The 15,399-nt window shown below is 55.5% G+C and overlaps 1 protein-coding gene across 1 annotated transcript in view; it reads left to right on the top strand.

Annotated features, from left to right (window-relative positions):
- Positions 1-14,695, top strand: part of CATSPER3 (cation channel sperm associated 3) — a 42,134-nt gene extending 27,439 nt beyond the window's left edge. The window contains exons 3-8 of the mRNA XM_006731010.3: positions 618-857; positions 5,660-5,842; positions 6,681-6,821; positions 7,165-7,284; positions 8,149-8,306; positions 9,279-14,695. Coding sequence (XP_006731073.2) covers positions 618-857; positions 5,660-5,842; positions 6,681-6,821; positions 7,165-7,284; positions 8,149-8,306; positions 9,279-9,384 — 948 coding nt within the window. The 3' untranslated portion in view covers positions 9,385-14,695. The remainder of the gene's footprint in view (positions 1-617; positions 858-5,659; positions 5,843-6,680; positions 6,822-7,164; positions 7,285-8,148; positions 8,307-9,278) is intronic.
- The last annotated feature ends 704 nt before the right edge of the window (positions 14,696-15,399 follow it).

The raw sequence follows: 15,399 nt of genomic DNA, 5'->3' as shown, positions 1-15,399 counted from the left end.
AAAATCTGATGATCATGTGAAAAAAAAAAAGAAGTACCTTTTGGTAAAATCAAAGCCACTGGAGTTGTAGATGCATGAGAAGAATTTGAGTAAGATTATTTCATAAAGTATAGAAGTAGGAAAAAAGCAGACTGTTCCTCAGAAACAGTTAACTGATTTTCAGTGTGTGTGATGAATGGATGAATATTAGTAGATATTTCAGTATTTCATCTCTGCTCCAAAAAGTTTGGATATTCAGGTTGGCCAGAAAACTCCTGGGATCTTCTCTTGGGGAAAGATTACTTTTAGGTTACCTGAGGTGTTCAGTTGACTTAGACCGGGGTCTAGATGGCCATTCTGTCTTCCAGTCAGTCCGTCATTCTCAAGCACCCTGGGTGTGACCTAGCCCCAGGCTTAGGGCTGCAGGGAGGGAAGATGCAGAAGGGGAAGAGAATCAGACACACTGTGTGTCCGCTGGGTGCCTGTGACCCTGCCCGGGTTTCTCTCTCACGTGGGTGACTGGGGAGTGCCCTCCCCCTGAGATGCACACAGCCGATCTGGCGCCTCAGGCAGGGAGAGGGCAGAATGATGGGGTTCTGCAGCTTGGCCTGACCCTCTGACCCTTGGATCCCCCGCAGGTCTCTGAGCTGGTCTTTGTGTCCATCTATAGCTCCGAGTTCTGCATGAAGCTCTACGTGGACCCCATCAACTATTGGAAGGATGGCTACAACCTGCTGGATATAATCATTATCATCACTATCTTCATCCCCTACAGTCTCCGCAGATTCAAGGGCAAGCACTACCCCTACCTCAACATTGCTGATGGCATGCAGTCCCTGCGTATCCTCAAGCTTATCACCTATAGCCGTGGCATCCGGGTGAGTGGCCTGGGGGTGCCGTGCTCTGGGAGTGCAGGGGCCTGTGTGCCCACCAGCCCCTGAGGAAATCATCATTCTACCACCACCATCCAGTTATTGAATCCTACTGTATGGCAGGTTGATCTTTACCAATGTTACCTCATTTCATCTTAAAACAATTGAGGAAGGGTATCATTGGCTCTATTTTACAGATGAAGAAACTGAGACCCATGGTCACTCAGCAGTTAGATGCCACCCTGAGATCTGAAAGGTGTGGCTGACTCCAGGGGCCATGCAAACGTTTCCTCTCTCCCATACTACCAAAGGGACTGACTTTCTTATGGTACTACAGTCCCAGGAGTCTCTAGCTCCTTGGTGGTGCTGGCCTCTCAATTTCAATTATATGCTTTCCCCGTACAGCTAAAAATCTGCTGCTTCTCTTGATGGGACTGGTCTCGTTACTTTGTTCAGGCAGCTCTAGGAATGGTGCTCTTGCTGAGAATTCATGGGGTGACCGGTCTTTCTTTGGCTCAGGAGTTTCAGAAAACTCCTCATAGCAGACCCAACCTGCCCTGAAGCATCCGTCGTGGGCACAGTATGTTTGCTCTGGCTCTGTGCCCCATGTCCACGCTTCTCCAGGAAGGGGCTGCCTTGGACCCATTTGACCAGCTCAGGTGTGTGTCAGCCTGTTTTGCTGAGAGATTGCCCCTAGCCCAGCCTGGACGTCTGTCTGGGACCTCGGCCCTACACTTAGCAGCCCCAGGCCTGGGGGACAAGATGAGGACAATGTTGAAGAGCTCCCCATGCCACAGACCCCTGTTCATTCATTGCATGCTCTCATGCCTGTGGGTCCCCTCCCAGACAGCGGAGGCCAGGCCTCCTGTCCTTCCTTTAGTGGTGCGGCTCCTGGAAAGAGGTGGCCATAACTCCTACTCCCCACTTCCTTACTTGTCATTTGTGCCCTGGCTTCTTCCCTCCAAAGGAACTAGCCTCTCTGAGGTAGTCAACAACCTCCTTGTCACCAAGTCCATCGGCCAATTCCATTGGCACCCCGTCACTGCCTTCTCTTAGGGTTCCTCCAGCCTTTTGAGCTCGATGTCTTGGGTGCGTGCTGTTTTCTCAAGACTATACCCCAAGTTCTCTTCACCCGCCCCACCCTGCAGATCCTCTTTGGGTGATCTTTTCCACATTTCAGGGGTCTTCACCTTGCCCACGCTTCTCTCTGACTCCAGACGCACGGCCTCCTGGACGTCTCATGTGCTCCTCAAACCCATCCCGTCTGAGCTGGAAGTCATCACTCTCCCCCACCCTCGCCTCCCAGACCCCGGCCCCTCCTCCTGTATTGTGTCTTTTTGTGAAGGCTGCACCCCACCCCCATTCAACAGCCAGGTCATAAATTTGAGCGTCAGCATTGACGCCTCTGTCTTAAAGTCCTGGTGTGTGGCCTCCTATGTAGTTAGTGACCCATCCTCATCTTTTCTCCATCAGCACTCACCTTCATCAGGATTCCCGCACTGGCTTCCCACACTCCTGAGAGGGCCCTGGGGCAGGAATGCCCCTGCAGCTGGGGAGAATCTTTAAAGGGGTACATCAACTCGTGGCAGCCTTCCTTTTAAACCTGAGAGTGGCTCCCCTTGTTTGTGGCTAGAGATAGACCCTATAATGTGTTCTAGAAGCGGGGGAAGGGAGTGTCAGAGGTGCCAGACATTGGAGTCCATGGCAGGTAGGGATGGTGGTAAGGCGGGTGGACAGGAAAGAGGACTGAAGGTCCTTGGGAAGTGGATGCTGGGTGATGAGGACCTCAGACTGAGACAACAGACAGTTGGAAGTATAGGCTGCTTTTTGCAGGTGTTGGGCACCAAAGGAGCAGGAGCTGAAAGCAGTGCAAGGGTCACTGGGGATGAGGGAGTCAAGGGACAAAGAGGCCTGGGGGATGGTTGATATTCCATAGGGGTGCTGAAGGCCCCGAGGACGATAGCAGCATGGCATGGAGCCTGGAGGCAGAGATCCCAAGACACGAGGGGGTGTGGTTAGCTAGAAGGCTGGCTCTTTCTGGAAGGAGGGGCTTTGTCCATGGAGGTAGCGTTTCTGAGGGTGAGGCAGGGGTGGCCTCCTGAATCAGGCCAGTGGGGACTAGGCAGCCTCCCTTGAGCTGGCTACTGAGGAGTGATGTCCTGCCGAGGAGCGGGTTTTCAGGTGAGGCCAGGAAAGAGGTCACCATGGAACGAAGGTGGCAGAGACCTCCAGGAGGCATGTGAGGAAGGAGGATGATGGCTGTGGGCTGAGGGAAAGGAAGCCCAGGGCTTCATGGGGAGGAGGGAGCCATATGGGACTGGGGTCTGGGGGAGGGCCAGTGACTGAGCCTGGCACCTTGTCAAGCTGAGGGCACGAGCTGTCTGCCGAGTACATCGTCTTGGCTCTGTCGTGGCAGCCTGGTCTGAAAGAGCCTGAGGTTTAGGGCCTGGCAGGGACACCCCATCTTTCCAGGGCAGCGATCTAGTGATGAGAAGACAGCCCTCCCTGCTGGCCAAGGTCTGTCCCAGGGCTCAGCCTGGCTTGCTTGGTGACTGCAGACCTTTGTTCAGCCTTTGGTTCTTGTAGACATGAACAGAGACCCATGGACATGCAGACAGAATATTCACACAGACATCCACGGCCCATGTTTGACCTCAGGGGTTTCTGTCATTCAGCAGAGCCTTGCATCCCAAAGTCGTTCCCTGGGGACGACCAGGCAACTTGGCTGTGGCTCACCTATGGCCTTCGGGATATCATAGGACCCCAGATCCCTAGGGGCAGAGAAGTGACTGTAGATTACACAGCCTCTGCACATTGGCCAGGTGGGGCTGGAGGTGCCAGAGGTGGGACCCGTACCTCTGCTAATTTATATTCACTGAAATCATAGCCTCAGAGCCCACAGAGCTGGCACTCTGGCACATTCCTGGCTCCTGTCCCCTGATGAATTAAAATGACACTCTCTGCCCCCACTCAGGGCAATAAACCTGTACGGTGAGGGAATAGTTCCGTGTTGTTTTGCACACAGACAGGGTCTGTGGGCTGGGCAGCCGAGGGCCACACTGCCCCTGTTCCTCTGCATTTCAGCCCAAAGAACAACCTTCCGGTGCGGGACTCCTGCCCCTTGGAGCTCATCACCTTCCCTGCCCTGCCTCTACCTCTTCCCCATAGCCTGAGTGCCCCGGGGCCAGGAGGACAGCTCCAGCTTGACCCAGAGCCTGGGAGAGCTGAACTAGGGGCGATGAATTGCTTCCCCAAAGAAAGAGTCTGGGAATTCAAAATCAGGCACCTCTGGGGGCCAGGTTGTGGCTTTGAAAGCCCCGGATTTCCTCGGGAAGGAGCTACCAGCCTGTGGGGTTTGGGGCAACCATCTGCTGGGATTGGATTTCCATACCTCTGGACTGCAGACTAACGGGGCCCACCTGGACTATGCTCCAAGAACATTGTCAAGGCCAGCCGTCAGGAGTCCCACGTGTCAGGGCTTCTGGAGAGCAGGACTTCTCCTCCGCTGCTCTCCAGGCTGCTTGGCTTTGGCCTCAGGTCGCACTGGGCCTCGGGCTGGCCTAGAAGTGGGACCCCCAGCTTGAGCATGTCCTCCCCCATTCTCCGATGCTCCAGGTTCTCCCGCTCGGGGCTGCCCCTTTCCTGCCCGCCTGGGCAGGCCTCTTCTGCGGACTGCGTCCCAGGGTAGTGTTTCTCACGAGTGCTTGCCTCTTCCCTCTCAGTCGTCTTGGGAAAGAAGTTCTGTCTGTCTTGCAGGGAGGGAGGCGGTTTTGTACATTTCACCTCTTCTGGAATGAATCCCCAAACCCTGATTCTCTTCCCCCAAGGAGAGGGACGCATTCCCCTCTGCCAGGAGCTGTCCAGCCCGTCCACGTCCAGCACCAGGGCTCTCTGCTGGTCTTTCCGCTTCCCAAGTCATCCCATACTGTCAGCGCTTCACTGTCCCAGGGCTCAGCTCTCTCCAGTATTTCTGTTCTAGTGTGAAGCCAATAAACAGTTTCTTGACCTGGAGAAGGGGGCCCTAGTGGGTGAAGTTGGTGGCACAAGGCAAAGGGCTCAGGAGTTGGTCCTAGCTCTGCCGCTCTATTGGCCAAGACTTCTTGCTTTTCTGAGCCTCTGCTTCCTCATCTTGAAACGTGACAGATGATAATGCCCACCTGCTTTAAAATGATATCCGTGGCAGCATCTAGGTAGGTGACCGTGTCTTGAGCACCAAGTGCATGCAAGACTCTGGGGTGTGGAGAATGAACAATGAGGAGCCATACGCTGTGCTCCCCAGGAGTGGTCAACATAGTGGGAGGCCAGACAGATGCCCACTTCCTAGGGGATGACTGAGGTCATGGGATGGAGACCTACCTGTGGAACAGGACCCAGAAAGAATGGGAAGCCACGTTCCCCTCAGCTTTCATCATTCCCATACCTGGGGTAGCTCTGCTACTCCTCCTGGGCTTGGCAGAGCCTGCAGAGCTGGCCCTCAGCTGAGAGGTAAGAGCAGACACCTTGGGATGACCCAGAGGCAGGCCCGGGCTCAAGTGGAGTGGCTAGTGGTGCTGCTGGGGAGACACCCAGGCCTGAGGACCATCTGCCCATGGCTGACTGATGGTGGGGCCAGGCACTGCTCAACCACTATTGCGTTGGTCCAGCCCTCAGTCTGGGCATAGTTCCCATCCATCCATCCATCCATCCAACCCTTTATGGGGCCTGGCACTGGATGCTGGGGCCAGCTGGGGTGTGGGCAGACTGGACCTGTCCGCTGAGCCCCACTCAGCCTGGCAGCCTGGCCTAGCCCCAGTGCTTCTGCCTTGTAGACACTCATCACTGCCGTGGGGCAGACAGCCTACATCGTGGCCTCCGTGCTCTTCCTGCTCTTCGTCCTCATGTTCATCTTCGCTATCTTGGGCTTCTGCCTGTTTGGACTTCCAGACAGGGGTGATCAGAATAACTGGGGGAACCTGGCTGTGGCCTTCTTCACCCTCTTCAGCTTGGCCACGGTACTGTGTTTGGGAACAAGGGTGGGGGCAGGGGCCTTAAGAAGGGAATGCTAGGGGTGCCTGGGGGGCTCAATTGGTTAGGTTGACTGCCTTCGGCTCAGGTCATGATCCCAGGGTCCCGGGATTCGGCCCCATGTCAGGCTCTCTGCTCCGTGGGAAGCCTGCTTCTCCCTCTCCCTCTGCTGCTCCCCCTGCTTGTGCTCTCTCTCTCTGTCAAATAAATAAACAAAATCTTTAAAAAAAAGAAGAAGAAGGGAGTGCCAGTTGGTGTGGTTGTGTGGACAGGCTGGGCCTTACATGGGGTCCTCCTCATGTTCAGGTACTTAGCTGGGCTGGGGATGCTAAAGGCTGGCCTCCCAGGACTAAGCCAGGGCCCTGGCCAGGGTTCCATTCCTCTCTCTGATCTTGTGACTCCTTAGAGCATTCCCATTTGTCCCACAGGGTTGTAAAACTTTCAAAGAGTTCTCAAAAGATAACTCATTTGGATCAAGTTTACTTTAGAAATGAAACCCATGTCACATAGGCTTTCTCGGACTAGGCTGAAGTTGCCTGCAAAGCCCAAGTCCAGAAAGAGAGACTCTGGGGTCTTTCTAAAGGAGAGTCTTGCAGAGGAAGGATGGGAGGGTGGGCTTTTGGAGAAGAGCCCCCAGGGCACCTTGGCCAGTAGTATCTGTACCCCATGGAGCCTTGCGTCCCCAGCCCCCTGCATGGACTGGAGTCATTGGAAGGGGGCGGTGGTGAGGGGCTGCTGTGAAGGCAGAGCCAGCTGCGTCCTCAGGGGGGCTGGGGCTGCCCCGCGGGGCCTTGGCACCCGGCACACCCTGCCGTGCCCATGCAGGTCGATGGCTGGACAGACCTGCAACAGCAGCTGGACAGTCGCAACTTGGCTCTCAGCCGGACGTTCACCATCATCTTCATCTTGCTTGCCTCCTTCGTCTTCCTCAGTATGTTCGTGGGTGTGATGATCATTCACACCGAGGTGAGGCTGCACTTGTAAGGATGGGGGGGTCGGCTTAGATGTGGCAGGCGGATCCGTAGGCCCAGTCTCCAGGGAGGCGAGGAGGTGGCTCCGTGGGCCCTCCCTTGCCCAGCCCCGCTCTTCTCCCTGGGCCAGGGCATTTCCCTGCCTCGTGATGGCGGTCAGCAAGAAGGGGGGCTTGAGGAGTCCCTGCAGCTGCAGAGGGCAGCTTGAGTTGGGGGCTGGCCCTGTATGGAGGGGGCTCCTCCTGCTGAGGAGCAATGCAAGGCTAGGGAAGAAGGCAGATGGGGGTGGCGGTATGCCGTGAGAGCCTGCAGCTTACCTCCATCTTCCCCCTCTCTAGGACTCCATTAAAAAGTTTGAGCGGGAGCTGTTGGCGGAGCGGCACATGACGCTTATGGAGGAGAAGCAGGTGATTCTAAAGCGGCAGCAGGAAGAGGTCAGCAAGCTGATGCAGATGCAGGTGGGCCATCTCCCGGCAGGTGGGGAAACAGGCCCATGGACAAAGAGGGCCTTGGGGCCAGTGTGGACGGTAGGTGGTGTCAGCCATCTCTGGTCTTAGGTAAGGCAGGTTCTGATGCCCTGGGTTTTCCACAGTTGGGCTTTATTCTCTACATTTTTGTATATGTCTGGACCTCTGAGAGAGTTGAGTACTGTAGTTATAGTTTCTCCCTTCTTCCGGGGCACAACTCCACTGCCAGGCCTTCTGCCTGGAATGCTCTTGTTACTCATGCTCCCTGGTCGCCAGGCAGCCATAGGCCCTGTCCAGTGTGTGGGGTGAGGCCATGGAGGTCCTGACAGGTGCTACTCAACTCCGGTTTTTCTAAAGTGGAACGAGGATGAGCATAGCAGGCTGGAGATCTTCTGTCAAGCATGATACACCTGTGAAAGCCTGGGGGTGAGCCTTCTTTTTTCAGCCTAAGCTCTCCGAGCTCCTCAGGCTGGGTGCTGGGTGCTCTGCTGGGTCCTGAACCCCTGCCCCTCCTCCCCTCTGCAGCCAGTGCATCCCTCCTGAGCCCCTTCTCTGAGCTGGAGTCATCTACCTGTCTTGGCTGTGCCCGAGTTTGTGCAGGGCAGGGTGAGACCACGCCGAGCCACACACACTCAGGCTCTCACTGGTTCCTTTCTGGGTCACCTGTCCTCATGTCAGTGATGGTGGCTCACAAGGCTGCTGTGGTCAGGGGGGCCAAGGCTTGGAGGGAGTTGGGTGAACCTGTGATTCGGTGCAGGACTTACCCTGGGGCTGGGGTCAGGCCTTTGCCTGGGCCTCTCGTGAGGGGTTCCTGTGCCTTCCTCTTCACTGCCCTCTTTATGCTTCCCTCTCTAGAAAAATGCTGACTACAGAAGTTTCAGTGAGCTGGTAGAGAACTTCAAGAAGACCCTGCGGCACACTGACCCCATGGTCCTGGATGATTTTGGCACCAGCCTGCCCTTCATCGATGTCTATTTGTCCACTCTGGACAACCAGGACACTACGATCTACAAGTCAGTACCCACCCCGCTGCCCCTGGCCCTGGAGACCAGGCCTTTCCTGGTCCCTAGGCTTCCTTCAGGGTGGGGCCATGGCAGGTGCCATGGGAAAGCAGGGGGACGGTGGCCTGTCTGCAAGTGGCTGAAGTGAGGCCCCTCCTGGGCGTGCAGGACTCCATGTGTGCACGGGGGCTGCATTGCCGTGTGGACAGGCCTGTTGCTCAGGGACCTCTGCTCCCCTGGCCCTCCCTGGCCTGCTCTCACTGGCCTTGAAGTGCTGGGTTGGACTCTTCAGGCCCCTCCTCACTACTCACTTTTCAGAAGTCAGACGAAAGAGCACTGATTGGCAAGGCAGGAGCTGAGGCTCCTGGCCTCGTTCTGCTACGACCTTCCTTTGTGACTCTGGGGAGGTCCCTGCCCCTTTTCCACCTGTCACCTGAGGGCTGATGCTCCAAAAGCAGTGTGTGGGGCTTTGAGTTGGCCCGGCCCAGGGCTGTGCTCCGTGTGCTTTAGCTGGAGTTATACCTGACCATTACTGAGCAGGAAGGGGAGGGGCATGGGCACTAAGGAGTCACAGGGAGCTCTTGAGTGAGGAGGGACACCAGGAGGCTGGCTTCATGACCGAAACCTGCTGGAGGGCTTCACAGACTGGAGGAACTCAAAGGAGGGGGTCAGGGAACCTCCACATTTCGCCGAAGAGTGGGCCAGGTAGTGTCTGGTCACCTCCACATAGTCACCTCATTTACAGCCCAGGATTTGGTGTCTCCAACCTGACACATGTGTTGAAATACCTTACTCCGGGGAAGACGGGTAGAGCAGCGGCCCCGGATTCCAGCTGACCCGATCTGGCTCTACAGTCCTTGCTCTTCCCTGCACCCACACCTACCAGGCATGGGGAATCCAAGGTGCGGACATGCAATGGGCAGGGCTCAGGTGGCGTGGAGCCCACGTTGAGCCCAGGCCCCCTCCCCCTGGTTCCACTTCCAGGCTTCAGGAGCTGTACTACGAGATCGCGCACGTGTTGAGCCTGATGCTCGAAGACTTGCCGCAGAAGAAACAGTCCCAGTCCTCTGAAAAGGCTGATGAGAAGTAGGGGGGGGCGTGGGCACCCAGGCACCGAGGTGCCTCGCAAGCCGTGACAGGCCCTCGTTCAACACAGGCTTTCTGAATTGCCCTCTCTGCAGTTGCTTAAGCTTGTGGTATTTCCCAGCCATGGGGGGTTGGGCCTGGGAAGAGCCCATGAAGTCCGATTGACTGCCCCCCCCTCAACATGATACAGCCAGGCCTGGGGAGTAGGGGGAGGGATGCTCAAGACTTGCCCTTGGCCAGACGCCATGTCCAGGGGCCACACTGGCTCTCTCCTCCCTTGACCCCAGCAGCGAGGACTCCCTGGGCTCCTGGGAAAGCCACCTGAGGACCCCAGACCAAGAAGGGCCTCCAGCAGCCCCATAAGCGTATATGGCTCCTTTGAGCTGGGGTAGCCTCACTGATCTTGGAACCTCTTAAAGCTGGGCTCCTCTTTGTGGGTGCCCCACCCCAGGCAGAGCAACATTTCTCTCTATGCACCTCCTCCCGTGGGGACCCGTCTTTGGAAGCTGACTGCTTTTCTCTAGGCTCACAGTGGTCGTGATGCCCCAAAGGGTGCAGGGGGCACCTCCTAGAGGGGTCAAAGGAGCAGCAGTATTGGGCACTTTGGGCTGTTGGTTAGTTAGGACTTTTCACTTGAAAGGTGGCATTTTCGGTGTCATTCCTGGCCACATGGCTAGCAGAGTTGCGACACTCCCTTGATCCAGCCATGATGGCATCTTCTGAAGACACGGGGCGGGGCGGGCAGGATTGGCTGACACCCCTTTGTCCCTGACTGGCCAGGCCAGAGGCCCTGCGGTGCCCCTCTGCTCCCACTGCTGGGGGCTGTTCTCGAGGCCCATTCCTTTAGCAGGGCCCCATCTGACAGAAGGAGGACGGAGTTCTGGGCAGAGCTTGGGCGGCGGGGGACACCAGCACCTACAGTTGAGGGAAAAAAAGCCCCAGACCCACAATGGGGAGTCGGGTCAGCAGAAAACATGGGGGGTAAAATTGAGAGTGGTTGGACAAAGGGTCCCCTGTGTGGACCCACGGTCTCCGGGCACAGGTGACAACTCTTCCAAGGCCATGGGACAAGGGCACTTGGAAACCTTTCCTCGTGGTTTTGTTCATACATCCAACTACTATTTACTGAGCTGGGCTGGGTGCTGGGGGTGCTGTCATGAAAACCCACAGTCCAGTTCTGGTCCTCTTGGGGCGCTCGGTTATGTAGAGGAACCAGTAATCCAGCCAGACTGGATGAGAGAAATTTCCCTGAGGAAGTGACAGTTGTTTGCACGCAGAGAGCACGTGTCTTCTAAGAGACTCAAATCACTGCCATTTGCAAATGTTCACACTCACATCATGTAAAAACGCGGAGAAGGCTTGCTCTGGAGAGTGAGACCCGCCACCATGTTATCGGGGAGCCCTCCGAGGGCAGGGGCGATAGCCTCGTTTCCCGAGGCGCAGAAAACTTCATGCCAGTGCCCTTGCGGGGGGGGGGCGGGGGTGGTGCTGAAGTATGCAGGTCGTCGGTGCCCTTCGCAGAGCGGGGAGAGGCCCAGGGCTTTATGCCTGTGGTGCCTGGCCGGGAAGGCTGGGGGCTTCCATGGCCGCTCTGAGGGTGGAGCCCCCTCTGTAGGACAGGCCTCGGGCCAGGGCTCTGGTCCGGGCGTGGGGCAAAGCAAACACGGCCGGCTGCTCGCACGGCTGTGGACGCTGTTGGCATTGCTGTGTGCCTACGTTGCTCGGGAGGATATGAAAACACATTCCCCCGCTCTCACCAGGAATCCCAAGAATTGCCTTAGGCCCCTGGAAGTGAACAAAAGATTAAAAAAAAAAAAAACTTGGACTCAGAGAGGTAAGTTGGAAAGTGCCACGGTTTTGGAGTGGGGAGGTCTGGATTCCGTAACTGGGTGACCTTGGACAAGGTGCCACATCTTCTGAAAACACAGCTATTTCCTCTGAGAAATGCGCTGATAAAACTGACCCACTCTGAGGACCGAACGAAATACATGTGAGAGCGTGAAGAAAGCTGGAGGCAGCGGTGGCCGGAGCTTCCTTGCCGTCGGCTCTGCCTCTGCTGGGCGACCAGCCACGGCGGGCCATGCTGGTCAGGGGCCGAGAAGGCCTGGGCCAGCCTCAGGGCGGCAGGGAGGACAGTATGGCATCGAGAGCGGGAAGCAGAGGTCAGGAACCGGTGTTGGGGGTGGGCGGTGAAGGGGTCTCCATGGGGAGCTGGCACGGAACGACCTGGAACGCCTGGGTTCCCACAGGGAAGCCCCGAGCACGGGGCTCTGGGCCACGGTGGGGAGGGCCAGCTGCCTTTAAGGGCACAAGCAGTAGGCTGTCACTGAGCAGGGAGCTGGGAGAGGGTGATGTGCAGAGGGCTGGCCCAGCGCTGGGGGCAGAACAAGCCAGCGGGTATTTGGCGCAAAGTCCCAGAGCAGCATTTCTGTTTGGCTCTATTCGTCTGCAGAGCAAACATTGGCAGATTGGAATTCCCACTTGGGCTCTCACCAACTCAAACAGGCTTGGCCACGACTTTCAATTGATTTGCTTGGGGCAGAAGTGCTCTGCCTGCCCAGGCCTGGCTGAGGAAAGCAGGACCCTTCTCACCAGCCCCCAGCCCTTGGGTCCAGCAGAGCTGTCCCCAGATGGCTCTTTCCTCTCCATCCTGTCAGCCTGGTGGTTTGGTGGGTTGCAGGGGACCTGGGCTTGAGTCTTTTGGTCACACTCAGGCCCTCCCCTAGCTCCTGTGGGAAGGATCTGGAATCCAAGGCTGGAGGTGTTTGGAAGGTGGCCGGATTTTTTTCTTTTAAACTGCTTGTTGATTCCACCAGCAGGAAGCAGTCCCTCTATTATGGCGATCCAGGCAGTGAAGGAGAATATAAACTCTATTTATTCCAACAGCCCCTAGAAATCCTACACAGAGATGCTGAGAACTGCACACCTTGTGTTTTCGTCAAATGTGGGTGAGACAGAACACCTCCTAATTCAAAGGGCCCTTTACTCAGTCAGACTTCGCTGTCAGTGGTCTCTCTCCCTGTTTTGGTCTCTGTCCCTGGCCCCAGCTTGCCTGGGCCTGCTCTCTTGGTTCACAGGCTCTCAAGAGAGAGGACAGCTCTGAATTCTTAAGTAGGCTGCCCAGAAGGGAGAGGTGATGGCTGCCAATACGAGTCCCAGGGCTTGGGAAATGACGAGATGGGGGCTAAATGTGATGGAGACAGATTTACTACCGTGTGAGTGCCCCGCTCCTCCCCACATTCCGCACCCCCCCACCCCCAGAGCTCTGTCTGTGCTGGTCAGCCCCACGCCTCACCATCCCCGAGTTCTCTCTTTGATTTTACTCTAGACTCTGGGTGACACAGTGCTGGGGGAGTGGGGGAGAGCCAGGATGGGACAGGAGAGAGCGGAAAGAGGAGCATTCGTGCTCTCTTGATCTCCTCCGTGTTGGAGAGTCAGGGTAATGGGCAAAACAGAGAGCAAATGAGGAGACCAGTCAGTTTTGATGGGTCTACATAATCAGGAGCTGGGACAGGGAGGGAAGAAGGAAGTAAAAGCCGAGGGCCAAGAGTCAGAGACTTTTAGACAGAGGTTCTGACCCAGATGGAGTGTGAGGCTTGCAAAGGGGAGAAATGGGGATGACAGGTGTCCTTGGGGGGTGAGAACCGGGTCCTCACTGATGTTCTTTGAGAGAGGCAAGTCATGGTTGGAATCATTTAAAGATGATTTTTGGTTGCTGACTGTGCCTTTTAAAAAAAATGGAACCCCCTGAATGGATTTGACCACGTGGAATCTGGATTATATTCAGGTGGCCTAAGGATCACCCTGTATAATAGAGACCTCTCAGGCTAAAATTGGGAAATGTTAAGAGGGCTTTACAAACGACCACCTGAACCCCCAAATGGGCTCAGAGGCCTGTAGGTGAAGCACCCCTGGGGGTGGTGGCACAACGTGTGGCTGGCCTTTTGCAAAATGAAACCAAAGTCTCAAAAGAAAGTGCAGAAGAAGCCGAAGGGGGATGAAGAGTCTGTCCTAGAACTCTTGGGACACTGGGGACTGACCCCATGCTCTGTACACTGGTGATGGGACAATGATGTTCTCACAGCGGGGCGCCCCCCTGCCCCACAGTTCAGCACACGTGGCCCTGGACTCCCTCCTTTCCCGGCGGTGCCTTGACACCTAGAATGGTAGTCTGAGATGAGAAGACCTCTTCACAACTTGCCACTGGACCAGGGGAGGATGTGTCCGAGCAGAGTTCAGGCCCAGGCTCCGAAGGTACAGCCCGTTCTCGTTGTTGACAGTGGAAACACCACCTTCTGTTTTGTCGGCATTTCTGCCTGTGAGATACTTCATATACATGATCTGAATCATGTCATGACACTTAGGTATTTTTCATGATTCCCATTAAACAGGCGGTAAAACTGAGGTTTGGAAAGGTGATGGAGCCCCCAGGTCTGTACAACTAAGGAGGAAGAGCCAGGATTCGCAGCCATGCAGTGTGGCTTTTGCTCTCCCACAAAGCTGTGCACCGATCTTGTAAGGAATCGTTAGCTCCATTTTACAGGTGGGTAAGCAGGCACCCACAGGGACCATCACTTGGCCAGGATCGTCATTAAAGGGCCGAGTCAGGATTTGAATGCAGGCCACACATGTACCCACTGCTCTACAGCCTCCCAGTGACCTTGGTCTTTCTTTTCAGAGCTATTTTTTGAACGTTAGAGCTCAAGCCCTGAATGCCTTCCGAGCAGGCCCCGAGTCTGAAGTCTGCTGACCCAGTGGCCACTGGCTTGGCTCTGGGAGCCTCAGAGATGGAGAGCACAGCAAGAAGCAATCGGTGCACACGGATGGGTTGTGACTACAGCGCCTAATCGGGAAATTACAGCCTGGGCAGCAGAGGGTTTGGCTTAGAAGTCACCCTTCCGTGGGTTTCAGTGAAGCCAGCCCGCATGGAGGCTTGGCTGGCAGAAGGGATGTGCTGGGCAGGTGTGAGCTCGGCAGGCAGGATAAGCCAGCCTTGTCAGTGCTGTGCCCATACCCAGAAAGTTGGTCTCTCAGGTGGTGACCTTGAGGTCGGTCCTTTCTGGCTCTCTGCCTGCCTCTGCACCCATAGGTAACTCATCAGCAAGGGTAGAAGCTGTGGGCACCCAAAGGGGGCACTTTGTGAGTCTCTTGGCTTGAGTAGCTGGCTTTTCCCCTGACCCTGGAATGAGCATGCAGAAAAGGAGTGGAAATTGGCAGATGGGAAAAGCCAGTGGTAGAACTGTACGTACATGACGCCCTCTATATATTTTTTTTTTTTTTGGAAGAGAAATAAATAAAACCACATATACAAAGTGGCCATAAGATATCTGTTCTCTTCCAGGTGGCAAAGATGATAGACAAAAGCTAGTACGGCCAGTGTATGAAGAATGGGCCCCCTTGTCCATGTCTGGCAGCACCCATAGGCGTGGCCTTCTCTGTGGTCTCCGTGACAGCATGGATGGGATTTTATGTGTGCGTTCCTGGGGCTCGCCAGATCTGTTCTTGCAGTTACCCTGATGTCCCAAATGACCAGTGCACAGAGAGCATGGATAAGGATGTTTGCAGTGGCCTGCTATAAGAGAAACACAACAAAAGAAAACAGGGCGTTACCCCAAGGCCCACTGGTGAGGATGCTGGTTAAATGATTATGAATCTATACATGTGGCCCTTAAAAAAGGTGATTTTTGGATAAGCATAGATATTCTTGATACTATCCTGAGTGAAAAAAGTGGCTTCTCGAGCAACATGTGGCAGGATATCCTTTCTGTAATAGCATGTGTACACATACAGTGTATGTGTAAATGCACATGTATGCAGGCGGAGGGATGTCTGGGAAGATATCGTCAATGGTGGTTCAGTGGTCTTGACTTCGGTCCTCACACTTTTCTGAACTTCAAAAATGTTAAGAATGAATACGTACGCTCTAATCAGGGAAAATCACACAATATTCACCTGGAACGTAATGCTAAGCGCGGGGTGGGTGGGTGTGTGCGTGCAACCACACCTGTGGCGTGTGGAA

Source organism: Leptonychotes weddellii, chromosome 7 (genome assembly GCF_054177405.1).
Source record: "Leptonychotes weddellii isolate Sample4059 chromosome 7, ASM5417740v2, whole genome shotgun sequence".
Classification (NCBI taxonomy): Eukaryota; Metazoa; Chordata; class Mammalia; order Carnivora; family Phocidae; genus Leptonychotes; species Leptonychotes weddellii.
This window is presented reverse-complemented; position numbering and strand designations above follow the sequence as displayed.